This window comes from Elephantulus edwardii, unplaced genomic scaffold (assembly GCF_000299155.1).
Source record: "Elephantulus edwardii isolate Elephantulus edwardi_28Jun2011 unplaced genomic scaffold, EleEdw1.0 scaffold00058, whole genome shotgun sequence".
Classification (NCBI taxonomy): domain Eukaryota; kingdom Metazoa; phylum Chordata; class Mammalia; order Macroscelidea; family Macroscelididae; genus Elephantulus; species Elephantulus edwardii.
This window is the reverse complement of record NW_006399808.1, coordinates 9490609-9510891: the sequence shown is the minus strand read 5'-3', so window position 1 is coordinate 9510891 and position 20283 is coordinate 9490609. Positions and strand designations below refer to the sequence as shown.

Sequence of the window (20283 nt, the reverse complement as noted above, 5' to 3'; positions counted from 1 at the left end):
AACCAACACCAAAGTAAAGTCATACCCTGGAGGTTGGGAGGGTGTAAGAGCAGATTCAATATGAATAATAAATAAGAGTTCTGGCCTATAGGTATGACAACAATTTAGGTCAGGAAAAATCTTTTAGTAACACTAGATAAGAATTAAATTTGGCATTTTAGAGAAAGCATGGTAATTAGCACACAAACCTATTTGCTAGTCAAACTAACAAGCATGTGACTTGAAGTAAGTAGAAAGACAAACTTTAGTTAATAAAAATCATCATTAATAAATAACTTCCATGTAGAATTATAAGTTTAAAATTACTGTAGGGATTTAGTATCAAGTTACAGAAGAGAAAAAAGTTAACAACTATTGACTGAAAAGTACATTTCTCCATGAGTTTTGGACTCATATGCATATTTATAACTCAGTATTTTTGACCTGTCATCTCTCTTTTTCATTGCTGTCGAGTCACAGTTGCCTAATAGCTGACCTTCCAGCAGGTTTTCAGAGTCTGTAAATTGTAAACTCATCAGTTAACAACTATTCAGCATTTTGCATTTACTACTATGGTGAAAAATCTACTAAATGGCTACCGTGCACATCTGTAACACCCGTCAGGCAGTAATAATGAAAACTGATGCTGTAGCTATTTGTCAGCTTGGCAGGCCCATGAGTCTCAGTGGTTTGACAGTCATATAATGATGTAATTTGATAGTTATGGAAAGATGCAATTATCCTCCATTTTGTGATCCGACATGCTCATCTTCCATTTTTGCATAACGCCTATTTTCTTGTAATGATGTGATTTGTGGAACCTAATCATGCAGATAAATGAGAAGTTAAGTGTACATTTTCTCTGGACCAGAACTGGTAAGAGTATTACAAATATTATATACAAATCACCAGAGAGCAATTACAAGCACTGGACACAGCATATTCTATGGTACAGGGCATAGGAATAATGACAGATGTTCATAGAGCAGAGAAAAAAAGATCAACAAATACATAAATCAAATGTATGTAAGGATCAAATTTACGTAAGGTCAATAAATATTAGGAGTATAATTAAAAGAAAGGCAGGGGTATAGGCCTTTTTTCAGATACAAAAGGACAAATCCTTAATCTAAATATAAGATTAAAGAAAAATTTGCTATCCTTTATTTAATTTAGGAATAAGTTTTTATTTTATTAAGCATTTCTTTTATTCTTAATAGTGGAGTTCTAGAATCGGACAATTATAGTCAAATATAAAGAATTCTGACTTTACAGAATTGCTAAATTCGTTAAGCATTACTTCAAAGTGAGGAATGTAAGAACTTTCCTGTTTTGATAAAAGAACGTTAAATATCAAACTCAGCATTAAAGACTGTAAACAGGTCACAAAAAGCCAGCAAAAAGGAATTCTTATTAGCCTCATCAAACATTCACAGTGGGAATAGAGTTTAAATTAAAAAAAAAATCTGTCCATACTGAAACACCACAAAGTAACATACACCTTCACCACCAGATACTTGCTGATAGAATCCCAGGCTCCATTCACTCTCATTTAAAATATCTTTCCCTCCATCAACTCCTCAATACAAATACATACAGACACTGAAATCTCAAATCTTTTCTTTATCACAAAGCATGAATGCTAAGAGAAGTTGTTATTGCCTTCAAGTCAAGACAACTCAAGAGTCTTTATGAGCAATAACATGTCCAAAGTATATGAAACAAGGTAAAACTAAGAGACGTAATAAGAAAATCTCTTTTTAATTAAACAAGGCAAGAATACCAGGGAATGTATAAGAACGCAGGCAAGTACAAAACCTTCAGAACTGAAGTCCAAGAAACTACTGAAAGAGTATGTCCTCCTAGGAAAGTAGAATATTTACTAGGTCCAGGCTAAGAACGAGGAGGAGCACCAAGACAGAAGAAAAGCAGAATCAGCTTCCCCAAAATTCTTTCGGCCATGTTAAATACTCTTAAGAAGCCTTATACGTTTAATAAAATATCATGGATCTAAATAGAGGTATTGTTTTTAAAGCTTTATGAAGAAGGTAATTTATAAAGCAGAATTCTCCAAGATATAAGAGGTTTGGTAGTAGGGATAAAGAACATTCTAGGCAAAAGGAATAGCATCTGAAATGCCTAAGAAGTAGACATAGCAAGTGTGCCATTTGGTATCATGGCTGAAATGCAATGTGCCTGGAGAGGGAAAGAAGAAAGTGTGAAATTACGTTCTAAAATGTCTATAATCATACATTACGTGATTTAAGAGACAATTTGGAGCTTATTCCAGGTTATAAGATGGTCTTAACTTCAAAATAGCTTTCTAGAGTCCTTTTAGGATAGAACAAATAAAATAAGGAAGTACTAGAAATGGAAAGGTAATTTAGAAGTATGAAGGTGGTGGGAGGGGAGTACCCTTTTTATGAAAATATCATAGATGAGAGAAATATAATGAAAATTATAATCTCTCTGCTGAAATTCGTGCAATTTTCCATTTTCTTTATACGTCAGTGTGCTTTCTGGAATGAAGTTATTTTCCTTGTTTCACAATAATCATCATATATATAAAAGAACAATGTAGAGACAATAATAAAGACATGTTCATATGACTACGACTCAATTTAAGAACAGAAAAATAAATTAGTTCAATGCTCCTCTATACTGTCTATATATTGACTATACTGTCTTTTCATTTTCTAGAGGTAATTACTATTAAATTTTGTGAAAATCATTACCTTTCCTCCATACTGTTGGTTAGATCACATACATCTATCCCTGAACAATATGTTGCTCAGTTTTGTGTGTGTGTTAACAAAATCCTATTGTAGTCTTCTGTGATTTGTTTTTTCACTCATTGTTATATTTTGAGATTAATACAAATTGAGGTATATAGCTGCATTCATTTCACTGTTATATATACTTTACTGTGGGAATAAGCCGTAATTTTAAATCTATTCTACTATAGCTAAAACTATGTACTATTCCCATTTTGCTATAATCATAAACAATTTAACTTTGAACATTACAGAATAAATTTTTTGATATGTATAAAAAAGAAAGTATCTATGGTGCAAATCTAGGAGGAGTAAAACTGTAAGGTTATAGAGTATGCGGTTAAGTTAGAATCACATACAGGAACTCCATGGGAGAAAGATGTGCTAATCTGATTCCATAAATTTTTATAACCTTGGTCAAACTTTATAAACACTGGTCAAATGACCATGTAAGAGGGAATAGAGACCACATATCTGTCTCCCAGTGTTGATCCCTGCTCTGGCCAAAAGGTCAAAAGAGGCGGTGCCAACAGTGACTACACAGCTGTCTTCCAATGATGATTTTGTCTCTTGTGAAAAGGCAAAGCAATGAAGATAGGTGATGAGAGGTGACAACGCAGCTTTCTACCAGTGCCAATCACGTTTATGGACAAAATAGCCAAGAAAGGGGGTGATGGTGCAGCACTGCTGTCTTCCAGTGCTTATGCCTTCTCTTGACAAAAGGCAAGGTAAAGGGTGTGGGGAGGTGGGGGCAGGGCAGTGGTAACCACAGGTCTGTTTATTTCCAACCGCTGTGGCAGCCAAAGGCCAAGCAAGGATGGGGTGCTCACGATATGGTTGTTTTCCAGTTCCAATCACTGTTACAGCCAAAAAAATGAACAAGGAAAATGAATGAATCTTTTCAAAGATAAAAGTGAACTGGAGGAGAGAGTAGGGAGGAAAATGTGCAAAACTAAATGAATGGAAATCCAAGCTTTCTGTAAACTTTCATTAAAATATCAATAAAATATACATTTTTTAAAAAAAGATTTATAAACTTGGGAACCCCATGGGGAGGGTCTATTCTGTCCTACAGTGTTGTTTTAAGGTGCAATAAACTAGCTCCCAATAGGTTTGATCTTACTTTGGTATCAACAAGTTCAGTTTCACTAGGCAATGGCAAATTGTTTCCTTGACTGTGCTTTAGGTGCTACTGAGTAGTCTGCAGCTCATAGTGACCTTTTGTACAACAGAGCTAAACTTTACTTGACCCTGTGCCATCCTCACAATCTTTGCTAAGCATAAGCCCATTTCTTTACAGGTTTTCTTCTCTGCTGTCTATTTTCCCAAGTATACTGTTTTTGTTTAAAGACTAGTCCATTCTGGTAATGTGCCCAAATTATGTGAGATGAAGTCTCACCATCCTTGCTTCCAAGAACTACTCTGGCTGCTTCTTCTAAAACAGATTTGTTCTTCTGGCAGTCCATGGTGCATTCAATATTCTTTAAAAAAAATTTATTATTAATTTCCACAAAAATTTACAGAGACTTTGGATTTCCATTCATTCATTGTTGCACTTTTCTCCCCTCCCAACCCTCCCCCCTAGTACACTACCCTCTTGGAAAAGTAAAAGAAAATTCTTTCATTATTTTACAATCCCCTCCCCCAGGCCCACTCCACTATGCAGCCTTCGCTCTGGACTCCTGTCATGACAAAAATACCTAATCACATACCCCTTTTCAACAGTTTTCTCCCTCATCTGTTTCAATGCAGTATACATTATTGAACCCGTCTTTCTCAGGGTCTCCCCAACACCAAGGTCAGTCCTGTTTTACAACAGTGGCACCATGCAGTATTTGTCCTTTTGTGACTGAGATACTTCACTCAGCATAATGTCCTCCAGGGTCACCCATTTTGAATAATACTGCATGAGTTCCTTGTTTTTCAATGCAGTGTAGTATTCCATTATGTTAATATACCACAGCTTCTCTATCCATTCGTTTGTTGATGGGCATTTGTTTCCAACTCCTCGCTATTGTGAATAAAGCCGTAATAAACATGGGTATGCATATATCTGCTTAGATGTCATTTACAGTCTCTTTGGGGTATATTCCCTGTAGTGGAATTGCTGGGTGCATTCAATATTCTTAATATTATAATTGAAAGACATCAATTCTTCTTTAGTCTTCCTAAGTTATTGTCTAAGTTTCACATGCATATGGAGCCACTGAAAATTTTATCTTTAAAGTGGCATTCTTACTCTTTAGTGCTTTAAAGGGATCCCTGGCAGAAAATTTATCCAATGCAATATGTCTATTTGATTTTTTTTTTTTGGTGTATTTGAGTTCTTAACTGCTGTTTTCATGTGTTGATTGTGGATTCAAGTAAAAAGAAGTCATTTACAACTTCAATCTTTTCTCCACTTATCATGATATTGTCTATTGGTCCAATAGTAAAGACTTTAGTCTTTTTATATTTTAAGTATAATCCATATTGAAGGTTATAAACTTCAATCTTCTTCAGTAAGTGTTTCCAATTCTTTACTTTCAGTAAGCAAAACTGTGTTATCTGCACAGTGTGCACTGTTGATGAACAGTCTTCTAAATCTGATATACTTCCATTCTTCTTCATATAGTCCAGCTTCTTCAATTATATCTTCAGCATACAGATTAAAAAGGTATGGTAAAAGGCTATCCAATCCCAATTCACACCTTACCTGATTTTAATACTGCAGATTCATTGGTCTGTGTACAGGTTTTGCATGAGCACAGTTAAATGTTCTGGAATTGTCATTCTTCTCAATGTTAGTTACTGTGGTGTCAAGGGTTTTTATCTTCAAAATGGCTTTCCCAGCCACTGACTTTGACTTTACCACATGTATGGGAGCGATCCTAATAAAGAGATTGTGTTAGTTTATCCACAATTTGGCTAGTATCACCATTCCACTAAGTTTAAATCAAACCATTAAGTAATAGAAACCAAGAATCTCAACACTAACAAGGAAGAGGGAATAGCATGAGTTCTTCGAGGTGAGATTCCTGAGGCTTGAAGTCAAAGGGACTGAGGGCATGCTTGAGAAGCTGTCTGGACTGAGGGACTGTATCCTACTGCCAATCTGAATTATACTGTTAATTATCTTAATAAACCTCATAACCATGAGTATGGTTCTATGAAGTCTGTGCAGTTACTGCAATGGAATCTGGATCCAGGAGAGTAATAAAGTTGATATTAGAATTAGAAGAAGAAGGTGTAGTAGCATTAGAGACCATGTGTGACCTTATATTATTGGTTTTGTACTGTGGATGCTGTTGATGGGGACCGTTTCCCTTTGTGAAGTTAGGAGAAGTCAGATTAGGCAGTCTTCATGCAAGAAGCTCTTTTTATAGTTATCTATAACATGATCTACACAATCAAATGTTTTCTTGTAGTCAAACACAAGTAAATATCTTTCTAGTATTTTCCAGTTTCAGTCAAGATTCATCCGAGATCTGCAGTCAGCTCCCTCACTTCATGCCCTCTTCTGAATCCAGCTTATTCTGTTGGACAATTCTGTTAATATAATGCTCCAGTCATTTTTTTAAATAATACCACAATCATATTGAGTTTGATATTAATGATATTGTTCAGAAATTTCCACATTGTAGTTGGTCAACTAGTTTTGGAACTGACACAAATATAGATCTCTTCCAGTTGGTGGGCTAGTTAGCAGTCTTCCAAGTTTCTTCACATAGATGAGTGAGCCCATCCAGGACTGCATCTATTTGTTCAGACATCTAAATTGGTATTCCAGAAATTCCGAGAGCTTCTCTCACCCCAATACCTTCAATTTATTTTAGACTTTTTAAAATGTCATTAATTCTTTATCATATACTACTTCATGGAATGACCTTGTGAATTCCTGTTACATTCTTTTGCTACTTCCTGATAGTATCACTCAATATTTTGCTCATAAAATACTTCATTTCACTATTGCAACCTTTGAGGGTTTTTTTTCTTTAGTCTTTCAGATTGCTAAATGTCTAGTATATACTTCTTTTTTGGTTTTCTAACTCCAGATTTGCACATTTTGTTATAAGAAAAGTATGAATTTATAGTCTAATCAGGAATATATGTAAATTCTTATTAGCATACTTTTAATTAACATCTAATTTTATAAATTTTTTTGGTGTCTGCCAACCTGAAATGTGTAAATATACTTATATTTCTTAGCTTTATAATGAGAGTGAGCATCTTTTCTTATTCATAAAGGTCAATTGAGTTTCTTCCTTCTGAAAAATATGTTAACATTTTTATTCATTTTTTCTGTTGATTTAGTTATATTTATTCTTTACATGGGGTTCTTATTTTAAAGAAGGGAGTTTTGATTGCTTAAAGAGCTGCCTTGACAACCCAAAGACACATGGTTCAATTCACCAGCTGCTCTGCGGGAGACAGGTGGGCAAATCTTCTCCTGTGTGATTTACTGCCTCTGAAAACCCATTGGAGGGTCTGCTATGAGTTAGTTCTGACTGCTGTTGTGTACTCACAACAACAACAATAATTATAAAGCTCACACAGTATCTATGGGTCAGGAATTTGAGAATGGTTCTGGCTCAGAGGTCAAGATGTCAGTTGAGTTTGCAGCCAAATGAATGAAGACTTGACTAGGGCTAGATGATAAATTCACTTCAAAATTACTTACTCACATGGCTGGCAAACCAATGCCAGCTGTTGGTGAGACACATTCATGCTTTTTCTCAAGTTTTTTGATAAACAGAAGTTCTCGACTTTTTAAATAATAAAACTATTAACTTGTTATCTAAAGTTATATACATTCTGCATGCTAAATTAAAAATAATTATCTTTCACAGGCTAGTTCTTAACTCATCTGAAATCCTCATTTTAGCATAGTATGAAACAGGGACCTAATTCTACTATTTTTGTTCTATATGGAAAACCAATTGTCTAAGTATCATTTTTTTGATTAATTTTAATGAAGGTTTACAGAGACTTAGGGTTTCCAGTCATTCATTGTTGCACTTTTCTCCCTGCCCACCCTTTCCCCTTCAATTCACTCTTCTTGAAAAGTAAAAGGAAAACTCTTTCATTGTTATGCAATCCCTCCTCCCAAGTCCACTCTACTGTGCAACCTCATTCTGGACTCCTATCATGACAATAATACCCAATCATATATCCCTTTTAAACAGTTCTCTCCCTCATCTCTTTCAATGCAATATACATCATTCCTCCCCTCCTTCTCTGTCTTCCCTCAACCCCGATGTTGGTTCTGTTTTACAACAGTGGCACTATACAATATTGGTCCTTTTGTGACTGAGATATTTCACTCAGCATAATGTCTTCCAGGGTCATCCATTTTGCATAGTATTTCATGAGTTCCTTGTTTTTCAATGCTGCATAGTATTCCATATACCAGAGCTTCTCTATCCATTCCCTATGTCTTCTTCTGGATTCTTGCTCTTGTTCTATTAGGTTTTTTGTCACAGTATGTCAATTTCAGATTGTCTCTATTACCGTAGTTTGTTAAGTATTGATATCTGTTAAATTATGTCAATTATTAGTACAGTCTACCAAATTTTTATTATTATTTTTCACCCTTCTTAAGCACAACAGCAGATTTTACTTCTTGATCACATTATGGTCCAGTCGGGCCATATCATTATCTGTGGTTAAGGAATTGTGAACAGAGGTGACATGTGACACTTTTTTAGCTGTGCATTTAATTGATGGCAGAAAAATCTCCAGAATGTTAATAATTAACATGGTTATAGATTTGGCATCTGATTTTCTAACTAAGTATAAATGATATTGTGTGCCTATTAATATGTAGTGGGCAAATGATGTAAGTAAGAAATAAATCTTGGTATGTTTGCCACTAAAAATTTTGGGTAATTTATTACCACAGCATAGCTTAGCCCACCTTAACTGCTAAGTATGACAAGTTGCTAATTTTGTTGTTATTCATGAGCATACCGCTTATTTTTTACTGTTACTCTGTCTTAGAAATTTTAGAACTTACTTTTTTCAACTTCTAGGAAAAACATGGTGGATAGAGTATTTTTAAAGACTACTACATTTGAAAAAAATTTTAAAAACACTGGGAAAACAGTTCCCACTAGCTAGTATTGTTGAAGACAGATATGTTCTGTGATCTAATAATACCACTTCTGGAGTGTGTGTGTGTGTGTGTGTGTGTGTGTGTGTGTATTTATATATATTTATTTATATACTTATGTTTATAAAGAAATATATAAAAATGTGTTCATATAAGAAGATATGTAAAAAAATGTTTCAATAGTATTCACAAAAATAAAAAACCAGAAACACCACAAATGACTAATAGAAAAACAGTTACACAAAGAAACAATATATAGTATTTTAAATGAGGAAAGGGAAATGTGACTGAGAGGGAAGAGAGAGGAGATGTCTGTAGTACTGATTCTAATCTGTTTCAATGTTAATAACTATTACAAGGTACTTATTCATCATCATACTACATTTCTGTGGAAGTTTTACTTAAGTATCCTGCATCTTTTTGGTTACATTTATTCATATATATACCTTATACACTTTATTGCTAATACAAAAGCCATCTTTTTAATTGCATTTTTGCTTGTTGCTACCAAAGAGGCTGGGCTCTATGAGAAGGAATGTAGCATCAGGATTGAAGAAAAACTCATCAACAACCTGTGTTATGCAGATGACATAAACTTGCTTGCCGAAATTGAAGAGGAGCTGAGGCATTTGCTGCAGAAGGTCAAAGATTGCAGCCTTCAGTATGGACTAAAGCTCAACATCAAAACAAAGATTCTCACCACTGGGCCAACTGGCAGCATTATGATAGATGGTGAAGAGAATGAGACTGTTAACAACTTTAGCTTGCGTGGCTCCACCATCAACACTCTTGGTACCAGCAGCCAAGAAATTAAAAGACGAACTGCACTGGGAAAGTCTGCTCTCAGGAATCTCTCCAGAGTATGGAAGAGCAATGATATCAATCTGGAAACTAAGGCATACCTGATCCAGGCCATGGTTTTCACAATTACTTGATATGCATCAAAGAGCTAGACAATGATTAAAGATGACAGAAGATGAAACGATGCCTTGAGTTTTGGTGCTGGAGAAGAGTACTGAACTTATCTTGGACTGCTAAGAGAATAAACAAGTCCATCTTAGAAAGGGTGAAACCAGGTTGCTCCTTGAAGGCAAGGATTTGAAGCTCCGTTTGACATACTTCAGTCATGTTATAAGGAGGGACCAGTCCTTGGAGAGGGACATCATGCTTGGAAGGGTAGAGGGACAGTATATGAGAGGAAAATGAGATGAGACGGATTGACTCAGTAACTGGGGTATTGGGGGTAGGTGTGTCAGAGACAATGAAACTGGCTGAAGTCAGAGCAGAGTTCAGAGATGCTGTACATAGGGTTGCTATGAGTCATAGTTGATTTGATGGCACATAATACCATCACCACCACTGCCATACTGAAATGCAACTGAGCTGAGCATTGATTTTTTTAGTATCTTTTTTATTGAGATTTTTATGGAAGTTTATAAATAACTAGGGTTTCCAATTGTTCATTGTTGCACATTTTCCTCCCTGTCTCCCCTCCCCCCCAGATCACTTTTTTCTTTGGGGAAAAAAGTTCTTTCATTATCAACAATCAACATACTTGGTACAGCAGTCGGAAGATCAGGAGATGTATTGCATTGGGAAAGCCCGCAATCAGGCTTTCTCCAAATTACTGAGGAGCAATGATGTCAGTTTAAGGACTAAGGTGTGCCTGATTCAGGCCATGGTTTTTTCAATCATTTCCTATGCATCTGAGAGCCGGACAATGAATAAGGATGACAGAATTGATGCCTTTGTGTAGTTGTGTTCGAAACGATTACCTCATATCCCATGGATTACCAAAATAACAAAAATATATTTTGGAGAAAGTGCAGTTGGAATACTTCTTGTAGTCAAAACTGACAAAGCTTCATCTCACATAAATTAAGCATGTTGTTAGGAGTGGGTATTCCTTGGAGAGGGACTGACCCAGTGACTGCTGCAATGAGCACGTCAGAAATGATGAGGATGGCACAAGATAAGACAGCATTTAGATCTATTGTTTATAGGGTGACTATGAGTCATACTTGACTCAATGACAACGTACCAACAACACAGTCTTTTCACAACACAAAGTATCTGTAAAAGATACAAGTTACATGATGATCTTATAGAGTAAGTAGTCTTGCCTGCCCATTAATAAGAAGGTAAAGAACTCCTGTCTGGATGATGTTGTGGTGTGCATTTCAGATGATTCCATTTAACAGTGTTCCCATGTGGCAGAGTAACTCTGCTTTATAATTTTTATCTGGTAGTTCATATCCCCCTGTGACACTGAGAGAGAAAGATGGGCAATCTCCTCTCATGTGATTTACAACCTCCAAAAATGAGGTTCCAAGTTGAGAGCATGCATAACATGTTAAACTTTCTTACTGAGTCTTCTGATTTATTTGTAAATTTATTGGAATATTTTTAATAGCCAATCATACCTTCTGCAAGAAATGACAACTTTATTTCTTCCTTTCCTTTGATTTTCTTGTATTACTATATTGACTAGAGCCAGAGTAAATTATGAATTATATTATTATTATATTTTAAATACTTTTTAAATGAGGGACAGAAAGAGAGATTCTATAGGAAGAATCAGGTGATGACAATCCATCCCAGGCTTACTCCTTCTTCACACTTTCATCATTTCTTCCTTTTTCTCAGAAAATGAGGCCAACCAACTTAGATGACAGAATATCTCGTGGAAATTTTAGCTACTAGAATAGTTTAAATTTCCTAATGAATAGCACCAACTACAGCTCATATATGCTTTCAAATTAATCCATTTGCACTGTAAGTCTATTTATAATTTTAAAATTAAGATAATTTTAAAATTATTTTAAGAATGCAAACAGTGTTATCTAAAACGTGAATTATGCAAACCATGGCCCAATTAATATTTATATAACACTAAGGAGGGGGGAAATATCTCACTTTAATACTCCAAACACAGAAAAGGAGGGAATGAAGAAAAATAAGAGCTCAGGTCATGTGATAGGAAAGAAGAACCAAAATTCCTATATACTCAGAATTATGAAGATACAAAATAAAGCCTTTGACACCCTGTTTCACTAACTATCCATCATAAGCAAATGCCCCTCCGAAAGTGTTCCAAAAGATTTCCTATGCTCTCATAGGGGGAAAACAACTTCCCTTTGGTACTTGGATGTCTCACAGAGAGTACTATAAAGTCTGGTCATGAGTTTTCTTTATCTCTCTGACTTATATAATGACTCTAATTTATTTTATTATAACAACTTATCCCTCAGAAGAAGAAAACATAATGACAGGGTGACAACTAGTACTCTAGAGTTCCATTTAGATCACTGAAGAGTATGACACAGTCTTGACTTGTCAAAGGCAAGTCAGCAGTCTTAAAAGATTTATCTTCCCTTCCTTGTACAGATAAGAGATTCTAGTTTCAAAATCTTTTATCAGATTTCTCTAGGATTTACAGAGGGAGCCCTAGTGGCCTAGTGGTAAAAAGCTGTGCTGCCAATCTTATGGCATGTGGTTTGAATGCACCAGCTGCTCCATGAGAGAAAGACAGGCAATCTTTTCCTGTGTGATTTATTGCCTCAGAAAACCTGCTGGAGGGTCAACTGTCAGCTATGGGTCAGTTCTGAATCAATGGTAATTAACAACAGTGAGCAAGTCTCTTGAAGATGGTGGAACTCATGAAGATGGTACAGGGCAAAGCAAGACTCCAATCTGTTGTTCACCGGGTTGTTGTGGGTCAAAGACAGCATCTAACAACACAACCACCAAGTATCTTGCCTTGGTGTTTTAATTTTAGTGTCATGAACTAGATCTCCACTGGGCTTGCTGGTCAGTATATTTGTTGTTTATCTAAAATTAGACACTTAATATTAATGTATCTTTTAAAAATTGGGCCAAATATTTTTTTCAGATGGACTTCTATCTAAAGAGACACAAATATTATAATCAATTTGTTAAAGAGTTGGTGTTATTTACTGGTTACATTTAAACTCTCTAATGAAATTACTATTTGGCTGTATTTAAGCTTTTTAATTAACCAATAATTTATATGTTAAAAGTTATGGTGATTCTAAACAAAAGGGAGGGGGGATGAATATTTGTGACCCAAGTGGGGAATAAAAAAAAATAAAATCAGAATCAGAGGACTTAGGTATCATACTCCTTCTAGTATTTGTCTATGATGGACCTAAAATGCCAAAGTGATGTTGGCCAAAAACTGTTTGGAATAAACTGTTCTAAGTAACTGATAAAATCTGGAAGTTTTATATTTTCTGCCTATAGTTCCTTCTCTAATATGTAAAATCAATCAAAACATACTGATCATCTCTAAGCATCTTTATGATGAACTGAGAATTCAGACTTCTTGATATTGAAAATTCACTCAGCAAACTCACACAGAAATCAAGAAACTTACCCCCCGCAAAAAAAAAGAAACTTACCCAACCAAAAAGAATACATTGTACATCTGGACCAAGAAAATAAGAAGATGTTACATGTTGAAAAAGAAGATAAAGCAATGGCAAATTGGCCCTTACTCCAGCTTAAGTCTTTGTTTTTAGCAAAATATCTAAAATTTCCAAGTCAGATTCTGACTTCGGGCCATTTTATTTTACTCTAAGTTATTCCTAATTTTCATTTGAAATAAAAAATGTTGGAGCTTGAAAATATATGGATAAGGTAAAGAGAGAATTCCAAAAATTCTATTAAGTACAATAATGGAAAGCTTAATAGGAAACTGTTAATGTTAGCAAGTCTCATAGGAAGAAGTTGTTGGCTAACTTGGCTTTTAAAAAACAAAGTTTTTCCATTAAAAATACTGGCCCAACGAGCATGCAGGAGCCTGGCTCATGCCAGCCAGGGGCCGGGGTGCAGAGCAATGTCAGGTGATGAGAGTAAGGTTTTCACAATCAGAAACAAGCCCAAGGATAACAAATGGGTTTATTCATTAACTCAACCGGCCAATCTTAGAATTAAACTTGACCACTCAAATAGGCATCAGTTCAAACAGCTGTCTTCAAACTATTCAAAGATCATTTTATTCTGAAGAAGTCACTGAGAAAGACCTTGCTCCTGCCTCTAATCCAGCTGGAGGAAGGACATTGGACTCCTTTCAACCAGTATATGAAGAAATGTGAAGATGGCTTCTGGGAATGTTTGCTTTTTTATAGCAATGGTATTTCACCTAACATAAGCAGTATTCATTTCAAGGCATTCAAGACTTCATAGGCCATTTTTATGATTCAGAGCAGATGAAAGAAGAACTAATGCCACAGACCAAGTTCTGCACCAGAAGCATTGAGGACGTTCTAGGCTTTGAACACGTGATGTTCTATAATAAAGATGAGGAAAGAATGGTTTGCATATTTCAACAAGGTCCTTACCTACAAGGAGTACCTGGATTTCTACAAGGAGGTGCCATTTCTACCCTGATTGATGATACTCTTGGTATGAATGCAATGATCATTGGGGGAGTTGTCATAACTGCCAATCTCAATATCAATTTTAAAAGGCTGATCCCCATTAATTCTGTTGCTATGGTAAATAGCCAACTTTATAAAGTTGAAGGAAGGAATTTTTTTCCCCTTTAATGTTCAAAGCGTTGATGCGAAGACCCTACACGCCGAAGGAACAAGTTTGTTTATAAAACTGAATCCTGTTAAAAGTTTGACATAAAAAGAGCTGCTGCTGAAATCCACACCATTCTGCCTCAGATTTTCCTACTCCAAAAGAAGCTGCTGTCTCCACTCCTGTTCCTCTTGCCACTGCCAAGTTCACCATAGGAAGCCTGCTAATACCAACCTCCCCAGTCTTCTGAATACAGCTCTAGAAACTCAGTCTCCATCTTCTCAAGTTTTGACACAGAAGCTTTCCCTGTAACAGTAAACCTGCATCTCTGTACCTCCTTGGGAGAAGTGTCCAGTTCTCCAAAGATTTGGAGATCTCCCAAGATTAAGGTTCCACCACCAGCCCAACATCTGTTCATTGCCACTAGAGAAACAGCTCATGTTAACAAAACTGTTAACACAAACTAAACATGCTGGAACAAAGAAATAAATATGTGGGTACATATTAAAAAAAAAAGTACTGGCCCATTTATTCTTTCAAATGAAAATCTTTTGGGTGAACAACTGAAGTGCAACAACAATGAATGGTATCCTAGCACATTAACTAGAGCTGTATGGGCAAAAAATGTTTAGAAAAACAAACTACCAGAGCAATGCAGTAGTAATTCTGTGAAGTGAGCAAAATTAATTTTAAGCCTATCTTGCGCCAAGGATGGGCAAACCTCCCATGCGACTAATTGTCTCTGAAAACCCACCAGAAGGTCAACTATGGGTTGGTTCCAACTCTACTGCTACACAACAACATTTTGTCCCAAACTAAAGGAAGATAATTCAACAACAAATTCTTTAGTATTTCCTTATTAAGCAAACTAATTCAGCATTCATTATTTACAAGCATAGCTGGGGAGCTATGGTGGTCAAGGAGCTGAGTGGCCAACCTAAGGCATGCAGCAAATCCACCAGCTGCTCCCCAGGAGAAAGATGGGCAGTCTCCTCGTGAAGTCAGCTCTGAGTCAGTTCCGACTCCACAGTAAGTACACAGCACGCACAGCACAGCACGGAGTAGTGGGAAGATGCAAATGTGACGACCTTACCTTGAGAGCACAAAAGATGCACGACTCTCCCATACACTTGTGAGTTGTGAGCTGCCGAAAGCTACGCCGGAAGATGTCCAAGTGCCATAAAACCTGGCAACAAAGGGAAAATTCAGCATTACTCCTAATAAAGAAAATGAAGACATTTCAATTACATAGATAAGCTTGATAAGATTCTATGTTATGCATGAGAAGACTGGAACACTTTCATTTTTACAAAAATCACAAAATTATAGAAGGGCAAAATTAGGAGAATCTTGGTTTTCTAATTCCTAAATCCAACATCCTTTAAACCAAACATGCTATCTTTTCTTCTTTCATATCACCTATTTTCTTATCCCATGTGAATAGAAAAAAGAATATTTTACTCAAACATAGTTATTATCTTGGGGGATAAATTACACTTTATGCTGAAAAGCCAAAAGTAGGCAATGTAGCTACTTAAAGGTGAAGCAAAAGAAAATGTGCCAAAGGGAGCATGTGGGGTGGGCTGCAGGAGGGAGAAAGGAAGAATATGTACAACACTGAATAATTTTTTTAAAAGGAAATGAGCTTAACACTCTCTGAGTATGATTAGGCCCAGTAGACTGAGAGAATCCAGCTTGACGATTCTATGGCCACTGATGTGAAAAGTAACTGCAAAAGAGAAAATTCTGCATAATCGTTGTTTTTAGTTAGCTATCCATCAAGTCAACTTCTGACTCATGGAAACCCCATTGTACAATGGAATCTGACTGCTGTAAATCAGAGTTTTCATTGCTTGACTTTTCAGCAGCTAGAAGGCCTTTCTTCCTATTCTTTGTATGGAAGCTCTGCTGAAATTCTGTTCAGCCTCACAGAAACATGCGAGCCTCCTATAAGAGGCAAATAACAGATGAACTTGAGGCCTACTAGTCAATTAATCTCACAAAGAATGTGAAAATTCTATTCACTAATCATTTTAAGGGAATTAATTTTCCCAACTAGGTTTACTGCCACAAATCTGACCAGGTACTAATCATAAGCTTAGAAAGAAGAGATGAAGAACTGGACAATGGCTAAACTCCATTTAATCTGTGTGCTAAGACCCTGAATATTATAAGGAAAAGAATAACACCCAGTAATCTTTGACCTGAGGAAAGATTTTGTTTTCTATAACACAGAAAATTAACTAGGCTGATAAAGGCACCTTAGTTGCAGAAAGAAAAAAAGGATAAAGTAACAATTGTTCAGAATGAGTCAATAAATTGGGTAGAAAAATTATCTGTTCCAGGTTCTCCTCATCAGGCAGTTTGAATAGTAGCAGTTATAGCTATTTCCATCATTATTTCTATTGATCTTCTTTTTACAAAGGAGGTAATAGATATTCAAGAGATAAAATGACTTGCCTAAAATCACAACTAAAAAGTTAGCAGGTTGTTGACCTCAGGGATTGCCAATCATTATACGTAAAAGCATCATGAGGAACTCAGCATCAGTAACTAAAAGTCAGAGTTTGCCAAAAGGAAAAATATTAATGCTTACCTGTAGGGCACTATTGAGGAAGCAGCTATTTTGTCCTGGCTCATTGCTGAGACCTTTGCTGGGGGCTATGGAAGTCGAACTTCGAGGTGCAAACATCCCTTGGACACTACCACGGCTTCCTGAAAAATAATTTCTCTTCCAAGACATTACTATTCACATTTAGCCTGAAAACACAGAAAATGTTTTGTATCTTTTGGGCAGGAAGTTTGTTTCTGCTGAAGTTTTCAAAAGAAAGAGAATATATAGGATTTAATGAGTTTATGTTAAAAGATTTTGAGTATACTGCCTTCCAAATATCATCATCTATGTAGCTCAAGAGACTTAGGTATTCTCTTAGATCCACTCGTCAGAGTTGTCTTTCACTTACTCCAAAATGATGCCCAAAATGTGACAAAGTCTTAAAAATCTCTTCCTTACATATTATTTTTCTTGAACCATTTCCATAAAATCCTGGTAAAAACAGCTATAATTTTCAACTCCAGCAGCATCCAGGATCACAGTAAGATGTGTTCTTTAGGCTTGACTTTAATGTTTCTTGTGGACTGAAGATTTTCCCAAATAGAAGGAGAGGCAAACAGATAAACAGGAATCCAACAGAACCTTCCTTGTCCTCTACCGTCTTGTCCCATCATCCTCTCAAATGAAAAGGGTTAACTCAAATTCTGAGCAACTGACAAGATTTCACAAGGCCAAGAAGGCTGTTTGAATTATATGTTTTTTTGATGATGTTGTTACTGTTATTTTTTTAATGTATCCCAAAGTCCTATCATCCCATCCAGATCCTCAGAAAATCTCTTCTCTTTCCTTCTGTGACTAGAAGAGCCAGCTGTGCCAGGGAGCTTTAACAGAAAAAAGGAGAAAAAAAAAATCAAAAGCTTGCGTCACTTAATGACTCTACTAGCTTTTGTGCTGTTCTGCCAAGATCAACGCCGCCTCACCTCTCACTACAAATTTGAAACCCCGGCAAACAATAACACCAAAAAAAAAAAAAAAAGCAACAACTTAAAAACAAAAAAAAGAGAAACATTCAAACTAAGGAGGCAAAACCAAAACACACTATATTTTCATGGAAAACTGCTTAGAAAAATTTTGAAAGTAAAAATCAAATGGAAATTTTACAGAATTAGGTTAACAACAGCAACAAAATCACCAACTAAATACATACCAAACTGGGACTTGAAACAAGTTTTTGTTTGTTGTTTTATGTTATGACTAAAAACTTTCTAAAGTATATCCTATCTGTATATGATTATGAAAGCCTATTTAAAGATGGGAAGGCCAAATTGTCAGTCTGATTTATGTTCTGAGCAAAAATGCTTTATGCCAGAAAAACTCTGGTAAGCATATGTCATTAATACTCAGTCCAAGTGTAATGTCTACATCAGAAAAAAAATTAAGAATAGAAACATAAAAATTGGTTTCTAATAGGTCCTTAACCTTTTTCTTCATATGAAAGCTCCATCATACATATAACTTAAAAACTAAAAAATGCTCTAATGATATCTTAGTTACTCTCTGGAAAATAATCTCACATTATTTCTAGTGTGTCCCGTGGAAAATATGAGGCATAAGAATATTAAATGGTTGCACAAGATTATTCTAGCTTAAAATTTTCAGACTATTTATAATACGCATTTCACAAAGTATTTAATTATATTCTCTACTGTCATAGTATTATCTACTTGTTTTTATTACTCTTTATTTGCTTTATATGGTGTCAGTCAGCATCCCAAATATGACTTTTTAAAATGAAATATTAACTAGTGTCAAGTTTATGCTAAATACTATACTTAAATTATTTAATCTTTAAAACAAACTTATCAGATAGCTATTATTAACCCCTTTTTATAGATAAATACAGTGAGGCTCTAAAGATGTTAACTTGCTCAATTCAGAGCTGATATGTAGCAGAACTAGAACTGTATGACTATTATAGAGTAACTTAATGATGCATATTATAATATTCCAAACCCTCCTATCATAGTGCCAGTCATAAAGGAGGCCCTCCATAAATACTGTTTGATAATTAACATGGCACTAGGTTTCCCACACAGACTATGAGACCCTCCACTCTCTACACACACCCTCTAACACACCACACTTGAAGCCACCAAACAACTTCCAACAAGCCATGCAACATTTCTTCAGCTCAACTGCTGCAAAAGAATGACAAGTACCAAGCTTCCACTTTGGTCATAGCCAAGAGGATTCAACAGATAGGTGGGGTTTCCAGTATCTACATTAGGAGCCTATTGAAACTCAGTTTGTCCTATGACACATATACCTAAATATACGGAGCAAAAGAGAAAAAGGCAATATGAGAAAAAGGAGTCTCAGGCTCTGAATGACAGCATTATGAATGGTAAGGCAATAAGCTCTCATACTTGCTCTAGGTGTGTCAGAAACTGGAGATGAGAGCCAAAAAGAACAAAGCCTAAGAGGCTGCACCAGAAAAAAACAAATCCAAGATAGGCAGCAACAAATGGCCTAGTGAAACACTGATGACAAATTGAAAACAGCAGACTTAAACAGTAGGCCCAGATCAAACAATATAATCCTCCCCCAGTGCCATCTACTGAAGATATATGAGAAAATGAATTCTAGTTCTACTATGTAACTCTTAAAATCTGCTTTTGTTTTATTTTGCTTTATTTAAAAAAAAAAACCAAAAACAAACAAACAACAACAGAAACCTTCTCATGCAATACTTAATTATGTAGGGGTACACAAGCAAAATGTCTACAACTCACTTTCAAATGAGTCGCAGGGGGGAAAAAAGATATATGTGTAAAGAGAAAAAGAATGGTAATGCGAATGTCACAAAGTATAACCAACAAGTGAATCTACCTGAAAGATATATGGTAGTTGGTACTATTTTTGTAACTTTTCTGTGAGTCTTAGATTTTTTTTTTCAGTTGAAAGAAATTTTTTATCGATTAAAAAAAATATTTAAGTATCTAAAGATTACCTTTCATTCTATACAGTATTAGTGATTCAATTCAGAATCATGACCAAAATTATCACACTGGTAAATTCAGATTATATTGGCACTCTGGAACCAAAAGAAAAAAACAAAGCATATAGAGACAAAGATTTGTTGTTGTTGTTGTTATATGCCATCGAGTCACTTGTGACTCATAGCGACCCTATGTATAACAGCTCTAAATTCTGCTCCGTCCTGTGCCAATTGCACTGTCTCTGACACTCCCATCCCGATTAACCCAGTCACTGAATCAATACACCTCATAGAGGGCCTTCCCCTCCTGCACTGCCCCGCCACCCTCCCAACCATGATG

At 35.7% G+C, this 20283-nt stretch overlaps 1 protein-coding gene and 1 pseudogene across 1 annotated transcript in view; one reads left to right on the top strand and one right to left on the bottom strand.

The window, feature by feature from the left end:
* The window catches only part of USP54 (ubiquitin specific peptidase 54), a 106482-nt gene extending 89348 nt beyond the window's left edge, over positions 1 to 17134 (bottom strand). The window contains exons 1-2 of the mRNA XM_006887536.1: positions 16988 to 17134; positions 15485 to 15577 (exon numbers count right to left, since the gene is read on the bottom strand). Of these exons, the coding sequence (XP_006887598.1) occupies positions 15485 to 15577; positions 16988 to 17134 (240 nt within the window). The remainder of the gene's footprint in view (positions 1 to 15484; positions 15578 to 16987) is intronic.
* On the top strand, positions 13657 to 14499 carry LOC102875244 (annotated as a pseudogene).
* Positions 17135 to 20283: the final 3149 nt, after the last annotated feature.